This window comes from Aptenodytes patagonicus, chromosome 10, assembly GCF_965638725.1.
Source record: "Aptenodytes patagonicus chromosome 10, bAptPat1.pri.cur, whole genome shotgun sequence".
Lineage (NCBI taxonomy): Eukaryota > Metazoa > Chordata > Aves > Sphenisciformes > Spheniscidae > Aptenodytes > Aptenodytes patagonicus.
The window spans coordinates 15960538-15987291 of NC_134958.1; the positions used below are offsets into that span (position 1 = coordinate 15960538).

The window sequence follows — 26754 nt, forward strand, 5'->3', positions numbered from 1 at the left end:
TTTAGAACAAGTAATTGTAAGAAATCTTTTTAAAGATATGCCTGTCTAGAGGTAAACCTGAAAACCTTTCAAACTTGTGTTCTACATGCTTTGTTTTATGAAAAATGTAAGATGTTAGTGTATTGTTGTTTTAATGTGAGATGCCATGCTGCTGTTAATAGATAGACTTTAGATTTCAGTAGTGTAGGGTAGCCAAAAATCTGATACAGAGATACTATGTACATTAGCAAAGTATAGGTTTTCTTCCACATGCTTTTAGGAAACGGCTTGGTCTAGATCTTCTGAAGATCAGACTCAGACTTCTGTGAATTTGACTGCTTATCTGTAAATATCTTTGTTTCCAGTCACAGAAGTGTAAATGTGGAATTGCATTGGCATTTCCTTGGCTATACTGTATACTATACTTGCCATTTTACTTAAAGCTCAAAATCCTGGCTCACTAAGATGCAAGGTTTTTGTCTGACACTTTATTTCTCCTCTGGTTCACCTACATGAACTCAGAAATTCAAAATATGTGATGTTTCTCACAAATGTATTATTTCAGCTCTTTTTTTTTTTTTTTTTTTCCTCTGCTCTTAAACTGCTTGGTATGTCAGAGGGTCTCTTTTTCCTTTAAAGGTTTGAGTGTTAATGCATTAATGATCTTCTAAATATCAGTAAAGTACTTTTAATTTGTTGCAATTGGATAATTTTAATTGTATGTGTACAAAGATGCATGACAATCAACATCATGAAAGGATACGGACCTCAGGTTGATCTTGGAGTTTGTTTTCAAGAGGGTCAAAGTTTGCTGGACACCTTCTGATACAGTAAATGACTGAAAGCACTCTTTCTTAACGTTTTTAGACATGTTGTTAGAAAAGCTGTCACACTTGCAGTGTTTTCTTTCCTCATGAGAGTTAGTGCCGCAGTTACACACTGTATAACTCAGATTGTATTGTGTTCTGGTGCCTGAATTGGCAGTTTTCTGTACTGTTGTAATACAGTTGGTAACAGTAGCTGTTGACTGTGAGGCTATATTTGAATATTTTTGGCCTGGTGTGTGCAGTCTTGTGACACTGGCCTTGATTTGGTGTGTATATATAAATATATATATATTTTAAAGTGGGTGGTTATATAAAGCTGTTGAGTCATAACTGAAGTCACCACAGGAAAATTTGCCAGTAGAATGGATTATTATGATAGTTAATACCGTAGGGCTGAGACTTGCTTGTTAGAGCTGTTCAATCTGATACTTCATGGTTCAATACAGAGAGGAGAATAAGCAGCATGATGCAATTTAATAGCAATTTAACTGTGTGTGTGTTTGCATGTGAATAAAAGCTCTGGGTTGTATCCCTGCTAAAGGCTTGATCTTTAAGCTGGTTTGCTTTATTCACATTTGTAACCAGGGAGGTTTCAAAATATACTCTGTGTGAGCACACATGTAAATATTATTTATATACAGGATATAATCCATGAAGATTAGCATTTTAATTTTTCTTTTAGAATTTTAACCTTAAATTGGATGGAAGAACAATATTAAAGCTTGTATTAATAAAGGGAAATATTTTTTTTTCAGGGGCAAAGAATAGCTTTACTGTGTAGTGCTCTGAGCACCTCTGGATTTGCAAGAAAATTCCTTTTTTTTTTTTTAAATTAGTTTAAATGCTAGTTTTTATAGCTTTCATCATTAGCTTATGCTTGAACTGTCTGAATAAACATACACAAATAACAAATGTATTGCATACAGCATATTACATACGGTATTGTAAATATGCTCTCCTCTTTGAACTGTACCTGATGTACTTTTTCTGGCAAGACGAGTGTAGCAATGTGCAGCTTTCTGGTTTAGTACAGCTTGGGTGGGAAATGCCAGTTCCAATTTTATTTTGAGCAGGTTGTATTATATTTGAAGTGTCCAGGTCATGCCAGGTCACTTGGTGTGTTCGGTGACGTGATTTAGAGCCTAGGAAGCAGAGAATATGAGGAAAGAGAAGTGGGTAACTTCTGACATTTCTGTAAGAGCACTGCTATTACAGGAATTAATAACCTAATGTTGTTCTTAGGGAATACATGGGCCTTACTACAAGAAATGAATAGGATTGTTTGGGAAATTAAGTTAAAAGTAGTAATTGCTTTTTTTTTAATAGCAAATTGTATTTAGGTAATGATTGGAAACAAATCTAAAATATACTTGATAGTTATACAGGAACTGTATTACCAGTACTGACTTTGATGTTAATAGACACTGTTAAAGCTAATTAAAGCTTTTCATCAATTTTCCTGAACCAGCATGATTTTTTTCCATTTTCTTCTGACTTTATACAATGTAAGTATTTTGTTGTGTTAGAAAAAATTCTTCAAGTGTACATGCCGAAGTTGTATTCTGACCTGAGAAAATACTGTTCTTGCAAATCATTTTCTGTATGAAAGTATAGGTTTTAAACAGCTTTCCATAAAGAGAGAATTCAATTTGCTGATATGTTTTAGGTCACAACTAATTTTTAATACTTAGAATCATAGACTAGTTTGGGTTGGAAGGGACCTCTAAAGGTCATCTAGTCCAACCCCCCTGCCGTGGGCAGGGACACCTTCAACTAGATCAGGTTGCTCAGAGCCCCGTCCAACCTGACCTTGAATGTTTCCAGGGATGGGGCATCCACCACCTCTCTGGGCAACCTGTGCCAGTGTTTCACCACCCTCAGCATCAAAAATTTCTTCCTTACACTTGTCAATGCTAATTTTGGTCTAAGTTTTGGTTATTGCCCAGGCAAGTTGTATACTTGCTGTACATTCCTCCCATTTGAATAATTTTGTTCTACTGAAGTTTTAATTGTGATTGCTTATTCTGGGGATAGAAATTAACTTTGTATAGCATATCTTATTGCCTATTCTTAAAATAATTTCCACAATAACTGGTGTAGCGAGTGTTTATTCTTTGCTATGTCAGATAATTGTGCTCCGGGATTCTCCAGGATAAACAATGTTTCAAAAATGCAAATTAATTTATTTAGTACTATTAATAATCACTGTTGATATTTCAAACAGATCTTAACAAACTGATCTTTGCAATAAATGGAAGCTAGTGTTTCATGGGTAATAATTGAGATAACCGATGCCTCCTCAGGGTGGCTTCAATCCCTGCAGTGCTTTGTTGCTCTTTTAAATGTCTGCCATTAGAGGTTGGTAGTTAACAACCTCAACTCTCATGGTTCTAAACCTGACTGGGCAGGTGGGGAAGGATATTGAAACTAATAGTTAAGCCCAGGAGGAATCTCACTTTTAGACCACACGATGCATTAAGTGTTTAATCTGTGACTCCATGGTTTAATACAGGGAGGAGAGTGAGCAGCATCATGCAATTTAATAAAATTATCTCAGGAAGTTTTCTGAAGGAATTGTGAAGTCCAGAGTTTGTACCAGACAACTTGGACTCAAGGTAGTATTTCTGTGACATATCCATAGCACTTGCATTAATCTTCTCAGGAGCAAAAGGTAGGGATACTGCTCTGCTACTCCCACTGGTGCCTCTAATAAGCAGTTCTGTTACTGGGGAGGAACTTTCCTTTTTGGTCCAGAGGGAAGGGGGGAAACTTTGTATCCATATGCTGTAAGACAGTTGGTACATTCTCCAAGAAACAGTATGGATTGAGATTTGTAGTTTCTCGTGGGTTTTGGGTTTTGGTTCCACCCCCCACCCCCCCCACCCCCGCTTGAAGTACTTCCCCTTGCCTTTCCTTTGGGGGTGGGGGGTGGGTGGAGAGAAAGCCTTCTATTTATATAGTTTGAAATGAAAGCGGTTTGTCTTTTACCTAATTATAATGTTGCATCTGAATTTATCCCAATGGCACTTAAGTGGTTAGACTGTTGATAGGTTTCATGAGTTTCATTTCTCAGTTTGTATATTTTAAACCCACCGCGTGACATCTATTGTCAAAGGTGCTTTTGGTTTTGAGTGTTTCCCCACCCCCTCCCATTCCCCCCCGGTAATAAATGTGTGGAACTATATCTTGTCTTTACTTGTTTATCTGACTTGCAAATTTCAGGTACTTTGTTAGAATATAAATGATTCTATTATGTTATTAAAAATATGAAGTCTACTATAAAATGAGAAATACTTTCTATTTAGAATCAACAAGAAGAGGCTGTGAACTAGTCTTAACCTATTGAAATTTAAGATTTTTAATTGAGATAGTATTTCTCCATCAAATAATATTTCTCTTTGCATCTCCTTTCTAGTAAAGTCTAGACCTAAAATATAATTTTAGGTAATAATTTATATCATTCTTCACACTAGACCTTTGCAATATAGGGTCTAATGGTAGATTGATTTGTTTGGGTGTCTAAGATGCAAAATACAGTCAATGCTGTTATGGTTTGTGCTGTAGGTTTTTTTGCAATTGATTTCAGTTGTTGAATCTTATCTGAAGGAATATCATTACTCTGAAACAAAATTGGGTAAAGAAGCTATAAAAGAGAAACTCATACCTTGAGTACCTAGTATAACAATCTACAATGTGATTTTTTTTTTTTTTTTTTTTTTGTCAGACCATTTATTTGATCAACATCATAGCAGATGGTAACCCTATAAAGTATATTATCTGGTTTGCACGAACATTAGAGCCTGTGTCTCTTGAAATAAGTTTTAAATACGGTCGTCTTTGTCTTATACCAGCAAGAACAACAACTTTCACTTCAGTTTGATTGTAAGATCCAATTTTTTTTATTAGATGAATGTTTGGACCTGTTTCTTCAGGATGAATACATATGTTGAAGTAATGAAGCAACAGGTTTCTTCAGCTTTTCTTCTAGAAGAGCTTGAAATGCTCACAGCGCCATCTTAAAAGTGACATTAAGCAAAGCATTTAGAATTCAATGCATAAAGCCAGAAAGCATCCTCGTGACTGCTTGGCCTGATCTGCCTAAGGTGAGTGAGGAACACTCAGCCTTTCCTGCGGTCTGGCTGGGGTCCCGGATTTGGGCTGTGCTCTGTCTGTGTGGCTGGCTGAGGGCAGGGGCGATGTCCTGCTGGTCCTCCCTGGGACAGCGGTAGTGAGTGCAGTGGAGGTGCTGCGTGAGCCAGAACCAGCCACAGACCGCCAGCTGAATCTGCTCGAACAAAGATCAGGCTTACTGAATTGCTCCCTAGTTAAACTACGGTGTATCTGCTACAGGAGTAGCCGATTTTGATTGAGAACTATGACATCAACTCATGAGTCATTTCAGTTACTTTCCATCCCCAATGCCTACTAAAAAAAGGAAGTGGGGGTAGAACCTCATTATACTTCTTTCTGCCTGACTGCATGTATCTGTGTTATTAGACCTTTATAACACGCAGTTGTTGAATTTCCCCCTTTTTTGCATTGCCTAAACAGATTGAGATACTGCAGCCTTTCCCTGTGCAGCATGTTTTTCAGTGCTCTGCTAACTGTCACAGCTTTCCTCTGCCCTTTAACATCTGTGATGAATTAGTGGATACTGGAATTGGACACTGCGTTTCCTTGTGGAAGGGTTTATGCGAAGGTGATTATACCCCTAGTTACTCCATTCTGTTTTGTGTTTCCCAGGAAAATGCTTGAACTCTTTTGATGATGACACTTTTGCTTTGAGACTTTATTCAATTTCTTACTATAGTGATTCCTGTGTTCGTTCTTACTGTGTGTTCCCCATTTCAGGCTCTCGTCCCATCTGGAAGGTGTATCTTATGCTCCTGGCTCATTCATGTAGAGATACCTTTGGCTGTATTAAAGTATGCGTTGTTTGTGCCCAGCCTGCTAGAGTTTGTCTGGGTCTTTGTCTCTTGCAGCATTTGGTTGTTTTTCGTCTGTCATTGATGGAAAAAATGTTAGTGTACAAACCAGAAGAGATTCTTTGGGCACCATCATAGACATATATCTGATTTCCTGGTTGAGCGTTGTTGGCCAGCCGGTTCTCCGCCCATTTGGCGTGTGCTATGTTGATGGGGACCGAGGGCAGCAGGGGTGTTGTTCCAAGTCAAATCCAGATATCAGGCAGCAGTAAGTCAGAGTGCTGGTGTCCTATATGCAGTGTATGAAATTCTTCCTTGTAGCCTTCAAGGAGCTTCTAAAGTGTGAATCCATATGCCTCGTGTGCAAATTCTAACTAAAGGGTAGGTCTATGTGCAAGCCTGTTTTGGGCTTGTAAGAAAAGAAAAAATGCTGCATAAAAAGGAGGGAAAAGGCACCTGGCAGAAAAAAGGAAATGCGTTGATACTCCTGACTACTCTAGCTAAATGTACTGGGCTTTTTTAGAAGAAATAATTCTGAGAACTATTTAGAAATTAGTTTTCCTGCCCATCTTAAACCACTACATTTTGTTTTAGAGTGGTTTCTTTAAACAGTTTATTTGCATAATTCAAATAGTAGAATTAAAATATGAGAATTTTTAGCTATACATGTGCTGATTTAGCAGAACCTTAACATAAGTCCTTATGTCCCACTGACTCAAATTTTTAAATGAGTAACATGTTTTACTGATTAGGGGTCATGCATCTAAACACTCTATGCATAACCATTATCTACTGACGTATTTCCTAAATGGGTTGATATAATGTACTGTGTCTTAGACTTTCCCAAAGATTTTGTCTTGCAGTAAGATATTTTTCTCTCCTCCCCCCCTCCCCCCGCTAAGCATATGTCTCTTCTGAAGCTAAAGCAATGGAAGACGTGTTATGATAATGGCCAGATTACTAGCGCTGTTGTTTCTGGCAGAAAAGAGTCAGTTGTGCCAAAAGATTACTTTTGCCTTTGTCAGTGCCAGCCACGACTTTTTACTCAGCTCCTGGACCAGTTACTCATTGAAACAACAACAACGCTGTCAGCTGCAAAATGCAGCAAACTTCCACAAACTGCTGGCTCAATATAGTGGTGGTTTTCCATTTTCAAAGAGCGTTCTCCAGCCTTGAGGACCTTTCCTGCAGTACACAAAAGGTGTCTATAGTTTTTTATCTGGGTGATTGTACTGTACTTTCAGTTTCACATGCCTTCTGCAGGCTGTCTTTGTCAAAACAGTATTTTGTAGCTTCATAAAACACATTTCTTAAGGAAATAATGATTAGAATACTATTACTCCATAGGTAGTTATTTACAGTATTTCCTTGCATTTTATTTTGTAGTGTGGTCAGTCTGAGATATATGCATGAAAATTTTATAGTTGCAATATAAAGTTAGGGTTTAGGGATGATTGTATGGAGTAACTTTCACTCAGCTCTTAAAATTGTGACACTTGTCATGATTTATAAATAAGAACCATTATAAAGCTTCATAAATAGTTTATACTATACATCATGTAAAGAATTTATGCTCTGTATCAAAACTCTTTATGAGAGAAGTTTGGGTGACAGGGAACAAATGAGTTGTGTTTTGTAGGCCAAAGTGCGTGGAAGTCTGCAATTTAGGATGGAAGTGTTCCACCTGTTAAGAAAAAAAACCCAACACTTGTGATACAGATAATCAGGAACCTAATTACTAGAATAGTAACCTTATCCTATATGAATGAATTGGCTATAGGAATTCAGGTACTTTTGTAATTAGTTGTTTTGAAATGTGGCTCGAAGATGGTTTGACCAACTAACTTTGAATAGAAAGTAATTGGAGAAGGTGTTGGCTACAGTATTTATAATTGTTGGCTAGGTAATACATGGGATACATATTCTGATACTGAGTTTAAAGATCTCCCTATTTTTTCCTTCCCCTTTCTCTTTTGAGCTGTAACCTGGATTTGCATAAAGGGAACTGACTCTAAAAGAACCGTTACAGAGTTTAAAAAGATTCCTGTTTTAGTAGGGCAGTGAGTCTCTGTGGGGTTTTTTTAAGCCATTGAAATATAACCAGTCTGTCTTGCCTTTTTTCCCCCCCTTATGCTAAAATATTTTGCATGTCATGTAAAGACCAAGTAGGGGAAATAATTTCACACATTTTACAATACTTAAGCAAGACATGAGAGCAAAGAGTAGATAACAAGTGTGTTTGACAGTATGTGCTGCAATATTCGGTGCTTAAGATGCAGGATAAATCAGGCTGTGCAAAAAGCCAGGCTAACATTGTTGTGCTTGTTTTGTTACTCATGCTAATTTCTTATGGATTGGGTAGGGCAGACACTGCAGATCGGCAAATCTTCTTGACTTTTTATGCTCCTTTATTCAGCAGCTGCAGGTGTCCAGATGAGTAGGTTGCTTTGTAGCCAGCTTCATTAACAAGGAAACTGTTGATCTTAAATTTTGTTTTTAGAAATACTGCTTTAAGTATACGAAAGCAGATGAATTTGCTTTTAATGTATGGAAGCGGATGAATTTGCTTTCGGGTTGCATCAGAGAACATTATGCTTTTGCTATCTTTTCTTATAGGTCTGTATTTTTCTTTTTATTGCTAGGTATGGATGAGCGAACAGGTGCCACATCCTGGGGAACAAGCGGTCAGCCAAGTCCTTCATATGAATCTTCAAGGGTAAGGTTCCGACATAATGATTCATAGTGAAAGTTTATGGGAATGTACAATGAAAATCAGCAGATGATTTGGCAATATTTTTGAAGGGTAAGCTCCTTTAAATACACAGATTAGCGTCTTTTAGAGACTTTAATGACTTTGATATGCTGCAATAGTGATTCAGATTTCTAAGGCTAAAAAATATATAGGTTAAGAATTTATGAAAATAAGCCATCTTGAATGATGAGCATGTGTTTTATTTACCTTATGGTCAGAAAATGAAAATAGAAGTCATGTTACTTATTCAGGAGCAGATTTATTGGCAAAGTGAAGGGAATGCTTGCTGCTCCATTAACATTAGCCAGCTATAGTATGTGCTGTGTCATGATGTTTGAGAGAGGCTTCTCTTTTTAAATACCTTCCTCCTGTTCCCGTTGCAGCTTCATTCATCCTGCTTATTGAGCTAAAGGTTTTTGGTAATATCTAATATCCTAAAATAACATTGCCTTTTTAAAACCCAACTCGGTCAAAATCAAGCTTTCCCCTTAGTAAATCACATTCCCATTCATCTACTCAATTTTTTTTTATGAATATCTATTCCCTAAAAAGCCAATAAGCTAAGTATCTAATGAATTAATTACTAGAAATGCACAGCACAACTGATGGGCCTAGTCTAAATAATCTGTTCTGATTTCAGCATGCTTGAGCCAGAGAGCTGTGTTAGCTCTTGCACCTTTGCAGCTTTCTCTTGCTGTGGAATGAAGTGGGTAGGCTGCAAGGTCTTGTACAGCTCACTGAATATTGTTAAAACCTCTGACTGATTTTGGAAGAGAGCATTAGAAAGATTTATCATGAAGTCCTAATTTTTCCATTGATCTTCGGTAAATAAATTATAATAAAAAGATAGAAGAACTTTATGGGTTGCAGAAGTATTTCTGTGCAACACAGAAATTAGACATTCTTTTAAAACATCCTGCATAATTTGAGGCCTGAGGCCCAGCCTTTAGATGCCTTTTCTACATTTGAAATGGAATCTTATTATGTAGCTTTATGTAACTTGTATTCTTATTGTAAGTGTTTGGTGTTTTGACACTCATTTATGATGTTGCTGATCAATTTTAATCAATCATGAGTTATGCTGACCTAACTGGAATTTGAGCTTGTGATTCATTGGCTGCATGGCTATATTAATCACACTTTTTTTTTTTTTTTTTAATGTTAGAGGATCAGCCAGCTAACATTCCAATAATGTAAAGTCAGGGTGCCTGGTCTGGTGGTCTTTTTTTTTTTTTTTTTTTTTTGTGTGTGTTTCTTGTTTGGGTTTGGTTTTTTGGGGTTTTTTTTGGTTGTGGTTTTTTGGGGTTTTTTTTACTATAACTGAAGATCATGACTAGGAAATTTAAACACTGATCAAGAACCAAACCCTCCACAAACTATACCATTATACCCTGAAGTTGGTACTAAAGGCAGATGTTAGTGCTCTAACAGAGGTATACCAGAAGTTAGAATCATGGGAAGAGGTTGGTGCTATTTGGGTGTATCATTAAGAAAAGCAAATGTAAATGTAGCTTTGTCTTGAGCCCTATGGAAGGCTTCAGGAAAAAGAGAGATGTTAAATTCTTATACATGTCAGGTGTCCCTCTCCCACCAGCAATCGTAACTTGGACTTAAAATAGTTTATATTTAAAAAAATAAATAAAATACAGAGAGAACGAGACAGACAGAAAAAAAGAAATTTATCCTCCCAGCAAACAATTCTTGCTGAATCATAATTTGTTAGGACAGTTTCAGCTAAAGCCAGTTGGACTCTAGCCAAACTGAATGTATTGTTACGAGTTGATGGAATCTATCCCCATGTTAGAATGTTATTGAAGTATTTCTTCCTCTGCTGGCTAAGTGCAGAGGATTTTTCTCTTGCATGCTAGTAATTTGAGATGATACTGAGAGTTCATTCTGAAGCACCAATTATTTACAGCTTGTGATGGTTTTTTTTGTTGTTGTTTTTTTTTAAAGAAACTGTTCATTTTTGTTTAAACTGGAGCATACTGTTTTTAATAGGCCTTTCTTAATTCAAGTTAAATACGTTATAAAGTGTGTTTAATTTTAGAGAACTGGCAGTTAATGCTGTCTGATTTTTTCAGAAGGTTAGAGGCTTTGAAAATATGACATGTAGATTTATTTCCCTACTTGTATTCGTGGCTGAATTTAATGATTTCATAGTATGACTTTGTGTGCATCATTATAAAACTTGGAACAGCAGAAGACCGAATACTTGCATACAAACTTTCTTGATTTATAAACTAAAACTGAAACAATCAGGTTCACCTCTTCCCTCTGCCTCCCAAAACAATGTTTTGTATGTTTTGCCTTCTCTTTTTTTTACAAAAAATCATAGTGTTGAGGTGGTGAAGTTTTCTTCACTTCAATAGGGGATTTTTTTTGTCTAAAGGCAGCAGAAATCATGGGGGGGGGGGGGAAGAACCCCAATAGTCCTAAATCCTAGTGAAAGATTATTATAAATTGAATATTTTTACAGCTGTCTTCCTACACTAATTTTCTTTTTGGAAAACCTGCTAAATTATATAAATTTAAGAGCAAATCTCACATTAGCACACAACGTGATGTTAGACTGTCCATAAAATTTCTCCATGGGGTCAGCTTAGCTGTAAGCTGTTGGCTCCGCAGTCCTGAAGCATCGGTACAGCAGCAGTTCCTGACGGGATCACTGACCCGATAGTGGATGCTGGTAGGTTTAGATTTTCATGAGAGCCTGGTGTGGTTGCGTTGTCTTAGGAGACGTCAGCCTCTGGTGCTAGGCTTTGAAAGATTACAAAACATGTGCATCTCCTTGGTTTTATGTAGTATATCATCTTCATGCACTGAGGAATAAGGAAGGCCTGTCCCATGGGGTCGGGATAGATATTATGCAGAATCGATGTGAAGTAGCTGTCCAAAGGAATTCAGAGGGTTTGGCGGCTGAATATAGATTTTTGTGCAGGCCTTCAGTACACCTAAAAATTTGATAGTGGGAGGGGAAAAAAAAAAAAACAACTTTCTGTAGAGGCCCTGCATGAAGCAATAAAGAATGGTTGTCTGGGATGTCATTTAAATGACAACAGTTTTCCGTTGAAGAAAACTGAATTCCTTTTACAGGAAAACTGCATTCCTGTGTTTCCCCAAAAAAGTGACGAATGCTAGAAATATATACTGTCTGTATATAGAATTGGTAATGGTTAAGAGACACATTAATTCATCCCATGGCCATGTTCTTCTGCAAAAAAAGTAGAACAGAGGAAGTTCTCTTCTGCATTGAAATCACTGAAAAAGCACTGGACTTCATTTACCAGTCTAAATCAAGTTTGCATGCATAAATTTGGGGTAAGATGTATGGTCTTTATTTTTTGGTTTTCTTTCAACTAATGAGGCACATTATACTACTGGTTCAGGATTTTGAATAAAGGTAAGTTCTGACTACTACTTCATATGCTGCCAGATCAGATGACTCTGAGAAAGAGCTAAAATGAGTGTGTGGGTCTGTACTGTAAGAATATAGATGAGAGTTTCTCAGGAGGCAGGGCAAATGATACATTTAGCCTTTTACATTCCTAGGTTATTCCTTGTGGTGATTAACATACAGAGTTTAAATAAGTTATAATTGTCTTACATGTTCAACTTTAACTTCAAAATCCAGTGCTTTTCCCCGTAATTTCAATGCAGAATGTTATTATTGTCCTAACTGTTCTTACTACTTGCCTGTTTACAGGAAAATGGCAGTCTTCATGGAAAAAGCTCAGACCTCTCCACAGACATAGAAAAGTTGAAACCTCAAGAGGTACCACTTATTCTTTTTTATCTTGTGTGTGTGGTGTGGGGTTTTTGTTTGTTTTGGGTTTGTTTTTTTTTTAAATCTGTGTACAGCCTATTACAGGAGTTTTCCTTTAAAGGTCACAATACAGTGACCAAATTATTTAAGAATTTAAATTGTTGGCCCAGTATTGGCTGGAATTTCCAAAGATAAGCAATTTTCAATTAAATAGAATTGAAATTTGGCGATAGTTAAGTACATACCTGTTAAAGGCTAATTAAATAAGATGGTGGAAGACTGGCTAAAGGAGATCTTCCTTTCCCAACTCCTGCCGAAGGCCTGTTCAGGTCAGTATAGATGGTCTGATGGTGTCCAGCAATGATGCTTAAGGAAAGAGTATAAGTATAGGGCAAATACTTTGCCACCTTTACTGTCATACACTCAGGGCAAAGCACAGCACTTAGGGGCTTAGGAGATTTCCTGGACAGAGACAACCTTTTGGACATTGTTCTTACAGCTATTGGTGGACTCGTTCTCTGCGAGTTGTGAATTTTTCTGACTTTTATTACAGTTTTGGCAATAATTACAAGTGTTTTGTGGCAAAAATATTGAAGTTTTTGTCTTAAGTGTGCTGACCAGTGATTTAACTGATTTCCACCATGTTCCTGTGTTCTGAATAGTAATGATTGGTTGTTACTGATGTACTTCATTTTTTTTTTTTTTTTTTCCCCACAAACATCTTTATTTTACATGCCACTTGTATGTCTCTCCTCTTCTCAACCAAATTGAAGAATCGTAATCTATTGGTCTCTGCTTGTATAGTAACTTCTCCTAACCTGTGGTTAGTTCTTGGTGCCATTCTCTGAATCTTTCTGCTGCTTATGAATAACTTAAGAGTTAGGGTGATATGGCTGCATGCACTAGTCAAGATGAGGGTATACCATCAATTTCTGTATGACATAATGATGCTTTCATTCTCTGTTCCTTTCTTACTCATTACTAAGTCTTGCATTTTGTGACTGTCACTGAGCTCTGAAGTGATGCTGTTTTAAAAACTGTTCAGAAAAATAAGATTTTTTCTTAAATTGTACAGTAGGTTACATTGTAACCACATTGTTATGACATTGAGTTATTTAATGCTTCTTTTGTATTTATTTACACCAAATTTTATCCGCTGTTTTATTGACAATTTCATGGAGAACTTGCTTTGCAACTCTGCACTAACATTTAGTTAGGATGATTTTTAAATGTTTTTTGTCATGAGCAACCTTTACTATGTCTTTGTTCACCCACTCTTTTTGATTTATTCATGGAATTGTTGAAGAACGTTGGTCTGAGTACAGTTTTTTGGGAAGTGGGGAAAACATATTGGTAACTTCTTTTCACTGTGAAAACTGAACGTATATTCATTCCTGTGCTTGGGGCGGGGTGTTTGTTTATGTATTTTAATCTTTTGATCAATAATTAATTCACAGAAGATCCTTCTCTCATCCCATAGCAGTTTATTTTAAAAGTCCCTGGTAATACCTTATTAAAAGCTAAAATACTCTTATTTCAGTAGTGCTTTGAACTAACATTGAAGGCTGAGAATCACTGCAGGCTTGAGAAAACCTTATATAAGAGCCTTGTTTCTTCATTACCTAACAATGTTAAATAGTGTTCTAACACTGAGAGAGCAGTGGGTATTTGTATTAGAATTGGCTGTAACGATCTTAACTTTGTGAAAAGGTACAAATTAGAGACATTAGGGACTTTGTTTGCAAAATCTTTGCTGCATAGGCCAAATGTTTTGTTAGAAAAATTAATCATTTGAAAATATACCTATTGTGGAGGAAAAAAAGAAAAAGGTAGGAAAGCTTTATTTTTTAGAGGAATAATTCAGGAATGGCAATTAGCAAGTCAGTAGAATTCTGTGGAGTCCTTTATTCTTGAATGATTATACTGAAGTCCATATACAATACTGTGTCAAAATTTTCCGTCTCTTGTGGTGCTTGTTTTTCTTCTAACTCTCCAATCTTGCTTTTACTTCTATGTTTGCAACAGTGGTGGTTTTTCAGTGAATATCTTCTGGTTAATGTATGCAAGTCCCCCCCTTATCTGAGTGATATAGAGCTAGAGATATTTTTGCATGTGTTCATAATCCCTTGCGTTAGAAGGGTAGCTGGCTCTTAGTGTATGTTGCAGAGGACTGTAAAGCTGCTTTTTGAAAGCCTTGCTCTACTGAGCTTTTTGAAGCAAATTCTGAGGTACTTGACCCAAGTAGCATGTTTGCTGCACAATAATATATTGCCCTATAGCACTTGAAAGTTTTGTCTTCCTGTTGTGAGATGCTTCCGAACTTTTTAGCTTTCCCGCTTTATTTGGGACTTGTAATTTATACTCATAACCTAGCAACAAATTGATATAATCACTTTTTTGGGATAAACATTGTCTTTCAATGAAACATTTTTCTACCATAGTTTTTATTGCGGTGTGGCTAATGGTTGCTTTTATTTCATGAAGAATAATGCTCTGTGAGGTTTTCTTTCATTGTTTTGATTTTGTTGTAACATGTCTTTGCAATAAAAGGAGCAAGTTAGTTTTTCATCTGTTTAGATTGCGGTCTCCAAATCAAATCTAAAAATATTTTTCATAAGACATTTTCTTGCTGGATAGTCTTTTTATATAGACACACATAATAATTTTAACTGTTAAAAATTTAGCATAAATTAGCTGAGGTATTTTTCTTCCAAAATCTGAACTGTGGGTGTTTTAAGTATCTTCCAGCATGTATATTGCACTAAAAGCTGTGAGTGTACATTTTGACCTGATTTAACGTACAATCTAGCTTCAGTACTGAGTATGCAGTTTATCCTCCTTTTCATTTATGTAACTCTGCTATATATATATTTGAAACCAGAGTTGAACTGATCAAGATACCATTGCTAGATATAGATGGTTTCGTAGCATCAGTCAATAGGTTATGCCCTCTATTGTATGTAAAATACTCAGACATGAATTGGAACCTGAAATACTATATGCCCAAACTATTCTCCCCCCCAAGTAGTACTTTTAATTTGCAAAGAAGTCAAAAAATAGTAATGAGAGAGCAGGTTTTGAAATAGTATTTTATACCTCTTAATCTCAGGTACATAACAAGAAAGGAAGCTGTTAAATAGCAAAACAAGACAAGAGGGACACAGAAATACAGTAAGTGTTATCAAGTCTGTTGTATTTGTGTCCTTTTTGTCCTCTGTTGTTTTTTTTTGCGGGGGAGGGCGGTTGTTTGGTGGTTCTTCTGCTGGTTATTTGCTTTTCCTGATGTATTCTATAAGTAAGCAGATGATTCAGTGTGAAATCAAAGCCTAAATTGAATCTCCCATATTCAGTGCACAGGACACTTTTGCAAATGCAGCTTACTTTGTAATTTGATTTATGGGCAGCGCTTTTCAAAGCAAGTTCTGATATTTAAGTTCTGAATGCTTTAGTTAAGTTTTTAAGTATTGTCTTTAAGCATTTATTCTTGGTATGCTTGCTATACTTGTATTTTATTTCCTGGTTTATAGCTTAGATAAGAGCTAGAAAAATCTGTTTTCAGTCATATGAGCTATATTGGAGAAGTGTTTTTCATTTGTTTTTTTTTGTGTGGTTTTTTTTTGTTTGTTTGTTTTTATTGCAACTACCTATCATATTGAAATTAGCATTGGAATCTGTTCACAGATTAGTTTTCCATGTGGCCAGGGAATTGTCCCATTATATATCATGTTGATATTTGTCTCACAAGAGTTTAGAGAGGTGTAATTGGCCATTGGGTTTAGCTGTTTAAAATAAGATTCATCATTCCCTAAGTTAACTTCCTGGAAATGGATTTAGAACTGGAGAAAATGGCGATTATCTCAAAACAGATTCCTTGTTCAATGTGTTATGTCCCCCTTCCCCTTCCAAAGGTCTACCAGATTAAAAATAGATAAACAAACCATGTTTTCAGTTGTTCTCATATTCCATTCCTGCACACATAGTTTTCATCTGTTTCAACCTGGTGTGTGGAAATAAGCTAATGAATATTTTGAGAGCTCTATTACAAAGCATGTAACTTATGGTGACACTTGGAGGGTATTTGTGAAAGCTCTCTTGACTTTTCCCAATAATACCTGAAATCTGGAGTAGCAATATCTGCTTCCCCCCCCCCCCCCCCCGCCGTGTAGCAGGTGACCAAGTAATGTATAAAGCTACATTTCTGTCTTTAGGATATTGTAGTGGAAAGTTAAAACTTGCTGATAATGAAAGGGAATCAGAATTAAAACTAAAAGTATACAGCTCCTTGTTTCTGGTGCAGTTGAGCTATCTCCATCAGCTAACTGCATTCATTCCTCTGTTTGCTAAGTATTATACAAGTTTCTTACACAATAAAGCGAGATGGGGTTGAACTGCCTGTTCTCAGTAGGCTGGGAGATGGCACGCACGGAGCCTGCGGAGGGGAGAGGAGAGGTGTTTGTTTCCTGGCACATCAGACAGGTCTTCAGCTTGGTCTCTTAGCTTTGGATTGTAGCAGGCAACTGATAGTAATATGGACGAAATGGTCTAAGGAGTGTGGGGAGTCTCCCATCGTTGTCCGTCTGCTCTGTTTTCCCCCTCCCCCCTGGCATTTTTCCTTGTTTAGAAAGTTAAGGTAATTTTCTGCTTGACCTGTGACAGACCTGCGCATTGTCTTTATGGAGGATGTTGGTACTGTTACACTAGAGAAAAAAAAGCAGGTTGCTGGAAGCATTTATTATTGGTTGTGTTAGAAAATATTTGTTTATTGAAGAAGCTGCTTTTCATTTTAGTTTTTGATCATAATGCCAGTTGGTTGGATTTTTTTTTGGTTGCATAGGAGGTTTATACATTGTTGATTAATTATGTTCAGCCACAAACTGACTTATCCCGTAATTCCCCATTCCGTCACACAAAAGTTTCCGTGCGCATCTCTCTGGTCCATAGAATTACAAAATATGATCAAGTATAGTTGCAATTGCAACATCTGAGCTAATAGTCTATGTATAAATAACTTGAAAGTAAGTTTTCAGACTTGGTTTGTTCTTGTAGAGTTGATTGGAAGTTCTATATTTTCAGACTTAAAATTATTCAAATTATATGAAGTACATATTTTAAAAATGATAGACTGAATTCTTCAAATACAGCTGCGTACATCTCTGTGCTTCTTTAGTACTCTTTTGTCAGAAGTATACTTGGGACCATACATATTTTGCTGTCTTGCTGTGTCTTTCCCTATTTTTCTCAGGTGAATACTTTGTAAAATCATTTTGGTCACTGTTTGAAAACATTGTTCCCAACTAATAGTTTGCTGCAAGACTGTTAGTGGTTTAAATGGAGTTGTACCATGACCTGTGACAATGTGATGTTTTCTGGTGTTTAGTTAAGATAAATTAATATAGTGCAGGTGATCCTCAAGACAAAAAGGAAGGGGACTTCTCTCTGGATTTATTTTTAGCTTACCTTCATTTTTGCAAGGTTCTTCCTGATCTGTGTGTTCAATAGACCCAGTCAGGTTTTAGCTCTGTAGTCTTTCCTCTAGGAGCCATTGACAAATACATAGATTCAATGACTGAAAATACTCTTTCCAAAACAAAATGGTTGTTTATTTCTGGAAACATACATGATCACATAATCCATAATCTTTTAAATTAGCTAGGACACCTTGGTATGGCTATTGCCCAGAGCCTCTTGTCTAATCTTCAGTCAGTGACTCACCACAATGTTCTCTGGTGTAGTCAGTCTCTCTGGGTCTGTCCGTCTGTCTCTTGCTGTCTCTGCATCTCACTTTCTCTCCCCACTTCCCCCCCCCCCCTTGTGTTTTTGCCCTCTTTGTCTTTAGAACTCTCAGATTAGTTTGGAGAGGCAGATAATCCAAAATAAAGTGGATTTCAGCAGTAGATTCACCGTCGTTCATTTACACATTAGTCATTTAGATGACTGTTGCCTGATTCATAGGATCATAGCCAAATTTAGCTTGGAAGGGACCTCAGTATTCCTGAGTTTTAAACAATTAATATTTGTTAGCTAAGGTCAGCCAAACTATAAAACTCAAGGAATCGGAAGTAGTGTTCATTAAGTTTAATCTTTTGGTCTGTAGCCATGACAAACTGTGAAGTCAACCGTTCATGTTAGTGGAATTTTAATGTCTTAAGTTTAAAGGAGATAATTGAGCTATATTGTAAGTTGCTAAAATGCAAATACCCACTTACTGATCTGGCAGCTTGGTTATGAGCCACAACTGGGCCTGACTTCGGTCTATTCCCAGGGACTTATGTAGGAGAGGGCTTGGGGATAAGGGAGGGGAAACAAAGAAAAAAAGCCTGTTTTCTCTAGTTTAGTGGACTTGAGCAAATAAAATGCTGTGGGGTAGTTAACCATACAGGAAGAAGTTATTCCGTGAAGTCAATAAATGTGTGGGAAAATTGTGTGCCATGTAGTTACAGTATCTCCTTCATTTTTCAGATTTTACCCTGAAGTGGAAATAAGATGATGTGCTTATTTAAAAACAAAACCAAAACCCCCACAACTTGAGTTAGGGTGAGGAGTAGTTTTGCTTATGCATGGATAAATCCTGGTGTGAATTCAGAAAATAATTACTAAGGGACAATGGCTTTATGTCTTTGAAGTGGAAGCAAAAGGGAGAGGGTGAATCCTACAGAAGCCCTGGAAGCAGTGCAATGAAAAGGGGTAGGAACAGCAAGCTGGGGAGGCTCTTTTTGGCTTGTTCTTAGCTGAGTTCTGTGATTGACTTAAACCAAATGTCAGAACTTTAATGGTCATTGAAAGACATTCAGTTTTAGGAGGTTAATTACCATTTTATTTTGTAAAATGGGGCATCGACTAATTGTGTCGGCCTTTCCCTTATGGTTTAGTAGGATAAATGTGCCTAGTAAGGAGTGTGTTTTCTCTGTTTTTTTCCATTTCCTCTTCTGGGTCTTTTTGAATACTACGTTCTATAAGATAATTTTAAGGTGTCCTGTATACCGCTATTTATGATTTTGTAAATAGTCTCAGATTTTTAATTGGTTTGGCTGTGTTAGCAAACCTGTGCATGGAAAATCCTCCTGATACAGATAAAGCCTAAATCACTTGGACACTTGGGGCATCTTACCCAGAAGAGGTGGGAATGAAAGCTGTTGCAACTGTTGATTGTTTTAATTGACAGACTTAATTTATTGGCATGATTACTGAACATCACTCTAATCCAATGAAATACCTCAAAAATGAATAAATTGTTAGACTGTTCAATGTTGAGAGTGCCTTTGCTACTCTGTTAAATTGCAGTGCTAATTAGTAGTAGTCTTTCAGCTGCATTTAATGATAGGTATTATTAGTAGACAATACTTGTTGGTTTTATTTGTAGATGTATCTGACTTTGTCTTTCTGATCACCAACATGCAGTGAGACTGAAATCCAGGGAGGGGCCTGTTGCAAAATGAAAGGTGACAACTTTACAAAATGCTGTAAGGGAACAGTTAGCCCCCATTAGACCTTATTGGGGCTATAACAATACAGAAAGAAAAGTTTTGTCTTCATTTGGGAAGGTTAAAGCTTGCTTTTGTAGTAGCTATGTAAGAGGTTGGAACAAACAAGATGGTTCTGAGTTTACAGTTATGGCATCTAATCATATTCAAAACCCAGTTTTCTTTCTGTAAACAGAAAAATGCCCTGAGCTATCTGCAGTCCCTTCAGAATAGGGTGCTCAGAACAGAAAATAAATTTGACCAGTAAGTCCTGTTTTGCAGACTTGTTGCCAGTTATTTGCTAAATATTCAAACTGTGCACTCTGGCACATGCTAATCCATTGGTACGTTTGCTGGGGAGCAAAGGTGCCAGAAATGGGGATGTGTACTCAGCATGGAGCATCTCCTTCCAGCCTTTCTATGTCAAACTTGCCTCGCAGGTAACAGTAGGTAGCAATCCTCCAAAGGGCTTTGGAAGCCCACCTGTGGTCCAAAGAATATCACCAGCCTGTTCTAGTAGAGTCAGGTCAGAGTATATATCATCAAATAGTTCTTCCCAAGAGCAAGAATAGCTTTTGGCATAACTAATTAGCTCCTGTTTCTGCTTGGAGCCTGTATCGATCTAGCTACGATCAAGTGAGTCTCCTCTCAGAGAGTAGTCCTCAAAACTGCCGTGAACTGACATTTCCTTCCTTTCTCAGAAAGAATGAAATTTAGCAGTATATATTATTGAGAAGTCTTTAAAATGGAGACTTGAAAAGGGGCTCTGATAGAAATTTGTATATATATCCATCCCCCCGCCCCCCCCGCCACTGCTTTTGCCATGAGGCATGAGTTCAGATGCCAGCTGATGGCGTTTTCTCTTTGTTACTCAGTCACACAGGTGGAATGTACCTTTTAATAAACCACTCTCCCTTATTGGTGTTGCAGACAGATTATTTTTTTTTTTAAGGCTCTCAACTGCATTCTTCTTTCAGCAGTAAACATATGTTGCCAATTTGCACTATCATATTTGTCAAATACATTTTTAAAGCCTTGATTGTAAGACCAGAAGCTTCCAGTAGCTTCTGAAAAGCTACTGGAAGCTTCTAAAGTTTTCATCTATGATTGATTACAGCTCTTCCCAGTAGAACTTGATGCTGTTTATTATGTAAGTTAACAATATAGATGTAAAAGCAAGGATTGGTATCAGGAATGCAATTTTATTTGAAGTACAGCTTAAATGTGAAGAATGCTCTGAAATAACTCTGTAATTTAAATCATTGTCCTTAGAGCCCTTCTGATTTTGCTTAATTTGCTTTTGTGAAGTGCAAAAGAAGTTTGTTAATTCAAAACTGCATGTGTTTGTGGTTATTTTGTATTCATTTAATGTGGGTGAGTTATATGTGGGAATCAGCCCAGGGTTTCTAATCCCAAACAAAACTCTGCTGCTTGAGCTGATAATCCATAACTCATTACTAAGACTCTGAATAACTGGTGTCAAGGATGGTGGCCAAGTTAAGACCTCTTTACGTAGGTCCGCTGTAGATGAAGGCTGAGAGAGGTCACACTTTGTACAAGTGTAAATTTTGTAATGCATGACAAAGAATGAAATGCCTGACACAATTAATTTAAATTGGGAATTGAATTCAAGTACAGAAAAAACAATTCTATTTAAAGTGCTTGCATATGCCTTAGTACATTTTTCCCCCTGTATAGTAAATGTTCTGTTTTCTATGGCTTTAGTATTGTGAAGGACAACTTGGAGCATTTTTCAGGTAGATAAAGTAGTTGATTTGTCTAGTGATGTAGAAATGTAACTTTGATGCTGTGATAATTGGGTGCAGGTGCATTTTGGGAAACTGAGAGGATATACAAAAAGAACATGATGTAAAGGATTATTTGAAGGAATTCTGACGGTAGAAGGGAGAACGTTCCTTTCTCTGTAAACTACCCATCCTGTTTTCCAATTCCTCTATTTTGGGTGGGAATATACCGTATTAACTTGGGGAGGAGCATTATTAATCCTGTGCATTAGGTAGATTGTGTTGCACGATGCGTAACCATGTATGAATTGAGTCTTAGCCCTGTTATATTTTTCAGTAGTTTTATTATTTACTTTGTAAATAAAGATCTCTTGAAGATTTCAGTTTCTGGGGCTCATCTAGGCAGCACTTTCTGAATGTCTGAGATATGGATTCTCTTTTATCACTGATAGTGTCCTTAGTTTCTTTCTTTTAAAAATAAAATATAGTTGAAGTATTGTCTTAGGGAAAAAGGTTTTAAAAAACCCCACAATAACAAGTACAAGCAGAGCACCAAATAGGAAGCTACCTACTTAGGAGCTTAATTTTTTTGGTCCTCTATTTGCAATTTTTTGTTTCTTTATTCAGCAGACTTAATTTCTTTTTTGTTTCATTTTAGCATAAAAATAAACCACATGTGGTGACCTTAGCTAGGAGCCACTCCATTTCCTCAGCAGCTGCTGCTACACGCTGCTTGTCTGACAGACGGGGCTAGGTCATGGTTACCAGAGGACACCCTTGTGGTCATAACCAAGTTGTAAATGTCACTAAGATTGTTTCTGGATGCCTATCACATGTGTATCGCCGATTCTGAAGTGGATAAAGTCAGCCAAAGATTCATTTGGGAGTTGGGACCCCCAGAAGATTACTTTTAAAGCTAAATAGCAGCAAGAGTTGTGACACGCATCCATAAGCAGCGGTAGTGATTTGACAGTTATTTAGCCCTCAGTTACTAGCCCTTTGGTAGAACTGACAGCATGCCTGCAAAGATAGTGAGGCCTGTTTCAGCCCCATTAATGTTGTCTTGAACGTGAGCCTGCAGTCTGAAAAAATGATAAATGTTCAGTGATTGATGATTTTATAGTCCCAGGGCACTTGGAATGGTTTCTGGTAGCTGTGAACAATTTTCCCCCCTCCCTTAATTAGGCCTGAGCTTTAGGTTTCTCCCTACCAGACTTAGAGGAGTGAGTAAGTGGGAATTGTAAGGTAAGGTTTACAAAATGGTTTTCAAAACTTTGGCTACAAAGGAGGTGCAATTTTGAGTGCCAGGTCTGTCATGTTTTGGTACTAGGTGATTCAGCGTGTATCTGATCAGTCTGAATGGCAAATACCATATTCGTCCCTTTATATGGAAAAGCTGAAAGCATTTTGAAATGTACAAAAGAGAATTTTAAGTAATTGGGTTGGTTAAATAATATGTGCATCCTAGGGCTTCTGTGTTTTCTCTCTACCTTTGGCGCAAGCTTTCAATAAGCCTGTGTTTCCTGACTGCATAAGGGTCACTCTGAGCCTGCTAAGTTGGCTATACTAATGCTAGAAAAGTGCAAAACCGTATTTCAGTCTGAGTGCTTGTTTGCAAATCGGGTGACAAAGTTGTTTATTTAATCACTATTGGGAAGTAAACCTTTTGTCAGTGAGCTATGCTGTTTAGTAATGTGATAGTGTCAAAATGCCTATTAATCTGTAACATTAATAGCAGGCTGCAAGGGGAAATGGAATTTCTTCTTCTCATTTGCACTAACATTTTTTCCTAATGTCAGTGACTCTTCCTGACCTTTTTACTGTGTTACTTTATTAATGCAAACAGCAACCTTAGGAGTTGCAACTTCTTCAGACTAATTTTCCTCTCTCAGTGGCTAGTGACTTAACACTAAGAAGATTCAAATATCAAAATATCTCAGTATTATTCAATTTTTAGAAGTATTGTCCACGAGGACACAGCTTATTAAGAAATTATGTGGTTTCTTTTTGATGGGGGAGAAAGAAAAGAGGGAGAGAAAGTAAAATACGGGCAGGGAGTAATTTCTGTGAGATAGACCCGAAAGCCAACTTTTGTGATTAATGACCAATTGTGACTCTGCACATTTAATTAGGAAGTGTCATTACACTCAATTAGCAGGGCTGCCAAATAATCTGTTTAATACTCTGGTCTTTTTTTTTCTCTAGGGTTTTGCAGACAGTCCTCATTACAGTGATCACTTGAATGACAGTCGATTAGGGCCCCATGAAGGATTGTCCCCGACACCTTTCATGAACTCAAATCTGATGGGTAAGTAGGTAATTCTTTACGAGTATCCCCTCAAAGCCTCTTTGGTCAGAAAGAGACATTTTTCATTCCCTTGTCTAGGCCTGACATGTCAAGCATCTGGAAGTTGCTCTGTTTCTCATAGCGACACTGACTTTCCTATTGAAATCTTTTTATGTTGGGCGAATTCCTCATAAAGGCCATTCTTCAGGACTTTTTAGAAGAAGGAACCACCTAAATTTTTCTAGTTGATCTAGAAAGCTGATATATTTTGATTTGATTTTTACATTTCTCTTATAAATTCTAAATTATTTTAAAGCTGTAAATTTTCCTTAACTTTTGCTGAGAAGACATCTATAGCAATTTTTAATCTGTGCATTTTTAAAAATACATTATTTTTCTAACACTATTGATTTCTGAACTACCTACCAATTTACTTTAGGCTTTTCTTCAGTTAATAATTTGAGGGCTTGCCTATTATTTTTAATTTTCTAATTTCTTTTATATTTGTTTTATTAGAAACGTTGTCACTTCTAAGAAATAGATGCAAACTTCTATTTTGCTAGGCAAATGTTGCTACTGTTTCCAGGCCTGTGGGTGTCCAACATTTTCTGCTTTTGAAACTGGAAAAACAAGCAAGCAAAATGTGTATTATAAATTGTGGGCTGAGGTATTGAAAGCTTTTTCTTCATTGCCTGCACTTTTGTGTTACCTGAAACATGTTAATGTATTGATGGCATTGAAACTCTTCTTCTCCCTATTCCAGTTTGGGGCATTAAAATGTTGATTTCAAAATATTTATTTTTTGGCAATACATGGTCTTGGGACAAATTTTTTTCTTGTATCTTAAACTTAGGGATGACTCTGAATATTTGTTCTGAATTTGTACATTTGACGTTGTTTCACTTACATATTTTGTGTCTTGTAGACATGACCTATTTTGTGATCTCAGTATTGTCCTTTTAAGACATAGCCATGGTAATCTAAGTGGATTACCTAAATCCAAATCCTGGTGGTCTGCAGTTTCTTTTGGAAATCTTTCTACTTTGCTCAGTCTTTGTTTACTACTTTAATTTTTTCTGAAATAGAGGCAGACAAAGCACAGCTATTGCTGAAACCAGAATTTCGTTTAAACCTTCATATAAGAACCTGAAAATATGTAATTTTAAAATGACCATCTCTGTAGTCTTTGTTTAGAGACACTACATGTGAATTGGTCAATGACACTTATCTGAAGACGGTAAAGCTAAAATGTAGTTTCCCTTAGTTATTTTGATAAAGCAGAACAGAGCTTCCCCCCAGTGCTGTTTCAAATATGTTGTCTTTTTTTAAATACAGGAGACTAAAAAGACAATTTACTTCAGTTGCTTCTCCAGTATTTTGATCAGTAGCATGTATGGAATGGCTCTAGGCTTTGTAGCTGATACTGATTTTGTTTTACAAAAATATATAGCAAAGTTTGATTGATTTTTTTTTTTTTAAATTTGTATTACCAAAGGCAAACTATTTGCTCATGCTTTTATTTTGAGCCATCCAACTTCCAAACAATATATGCCTTTAAATATATGAAGAAAATAATTGGTGCAACTATATCTTCTTAGTTTCTCAGTTTTATTGATGAGATGGCTAGGCGATTCCATTAGACATAATAGAATTACATCATTAATACAGATTTGAGGAGACGCCTCCATTGAGATTGTTTTGTAGAGAGAATTAATGAATTGCAAGATGTGTATGTGTCAGTCACTTACCCAAAGCAGCTGTGAACTGAAATAGTTTTATAATGCTTTTATGGCTAACAGTTCTTACGGATTTTATTTTGTTGGAGAAATAGTACTTAACTTCCTTCTATATGTAGCAAAGAATTCTTTCAGTATATATCTCTTAAGAAATGTACACCTCAAAACTCTAAAAGAATGGTTTTAAAAGTATTCCACCTGTGGTTTTTGGCTTGTCATAACAAAAAATTATATTCATTTTACTTATGTTACAGTATAGGATGCAGTTTTGTATATCATACTTTCACATCATGAATTTTTGCAGCATATCTTAAGTTGATGCTGAAAGTTTGGAGAGAGGAATGATAAAGGCTACATAAAAACATTGAGTAGTAGTTTTCTGTGTAGTACCACTATCTGTTTATGTTTTTTTGTCTAGTATTGAAAACAAAAATGAGATTTCTTCTGAAGTTTTTTAGACAAAAAAATGTTACACAGTTTGTTAATATCAAATTGTGGACATGTTCCCATAAACAGAATGAAAACATCCATTTTATTAGTTACTGCAGATGATATTTAATGCGTTGATTGATTATTCTGTGATCTTCAGAGGTTAAAAGGAGATGGAGGCTAAGAACATGAACTTGATGAGCTTATAGGAAGTATCTCACTAGGCTAATAGGAGTCATGGAGTGTCTGGGGTTCCACGCTGAAGATCTAAGAAACACATCCCTTCCCAACATTTTATCATGACTGAAATACATTTCTGAAATAGTTAAAAACCATTTAAAAAAAAAAAAAAAAAGAGCAAAAACATATTTCACCATTGCTGTCAACACTTAAGAGCACCATTAAAAGAAAGAATTGTGTGTCAAGGGGATGTTGTTATTTTGTGTATTATGTTCAGCCGTAAGCATATTTGCCTGAAGAGATAGCGGATTATAAAGTGCCACTGTCTTTCATGATGGAGCTCTCAAACATTTTAATGATCTTGTACGTTGCAAAAGAGAGAAATTTTGTCTAACAAGAGTTGATAATGATTCAATAATGAACAATTTGCCACAGAAAGATGCATTTCCATATTCATTTAGATATTTTTTGAAGTGTTTTGCAGAGGAAGTAAAGCTATTATGTTGGATTGGTTAGTGTTCTTCACTAATGAATTCCAGAATTATCCTGTTGATTTGTTAGTATAAAAAAAGAAGGGCCGTTGCTTGTATTTTAAGTAAAACCACTGAATCCTCTTGGCACCAGCATAGTCTGTTAGTATCCGTAGAGAGATGTAGACAATCAGGCTA

The 26754-nt window shown here is 36.5% G+C and overlaps 1 protein-coding gene across 7 annotated transcripts in view; it reads left to right on the forward strand.

The window, feature by feature from the left end:
• Positions 1-26754, forward strand: part of TCF12 (transcription factor 12) — a 177246-nt gene that overhangs the window by 39906 nt on the left and 110586 nt on the right. For 6 of the 7 annotated variants that reach the window (XM_076348256.1, XM_076348260.1, XM_076348261.1 and 3 more), the window contains 3 exons: positions 8374-8447; positions 12190-12258; positions 23660-23762. In XM_076348256.1, the coding sequence (XP_076204371.1) occupies positions 8374-8447; positions 12190-12258; positions 23660-23762 (246 nt within the window). Of the gene's footprint in view, positions 1-8373; positions 8448-12189; positions 12259-15403; positions 15421-23659; positions 23763-26754 lie in introns of those variants that run through there. The other variant, XM_076348263.1, reaches the window with a different exon arrangement.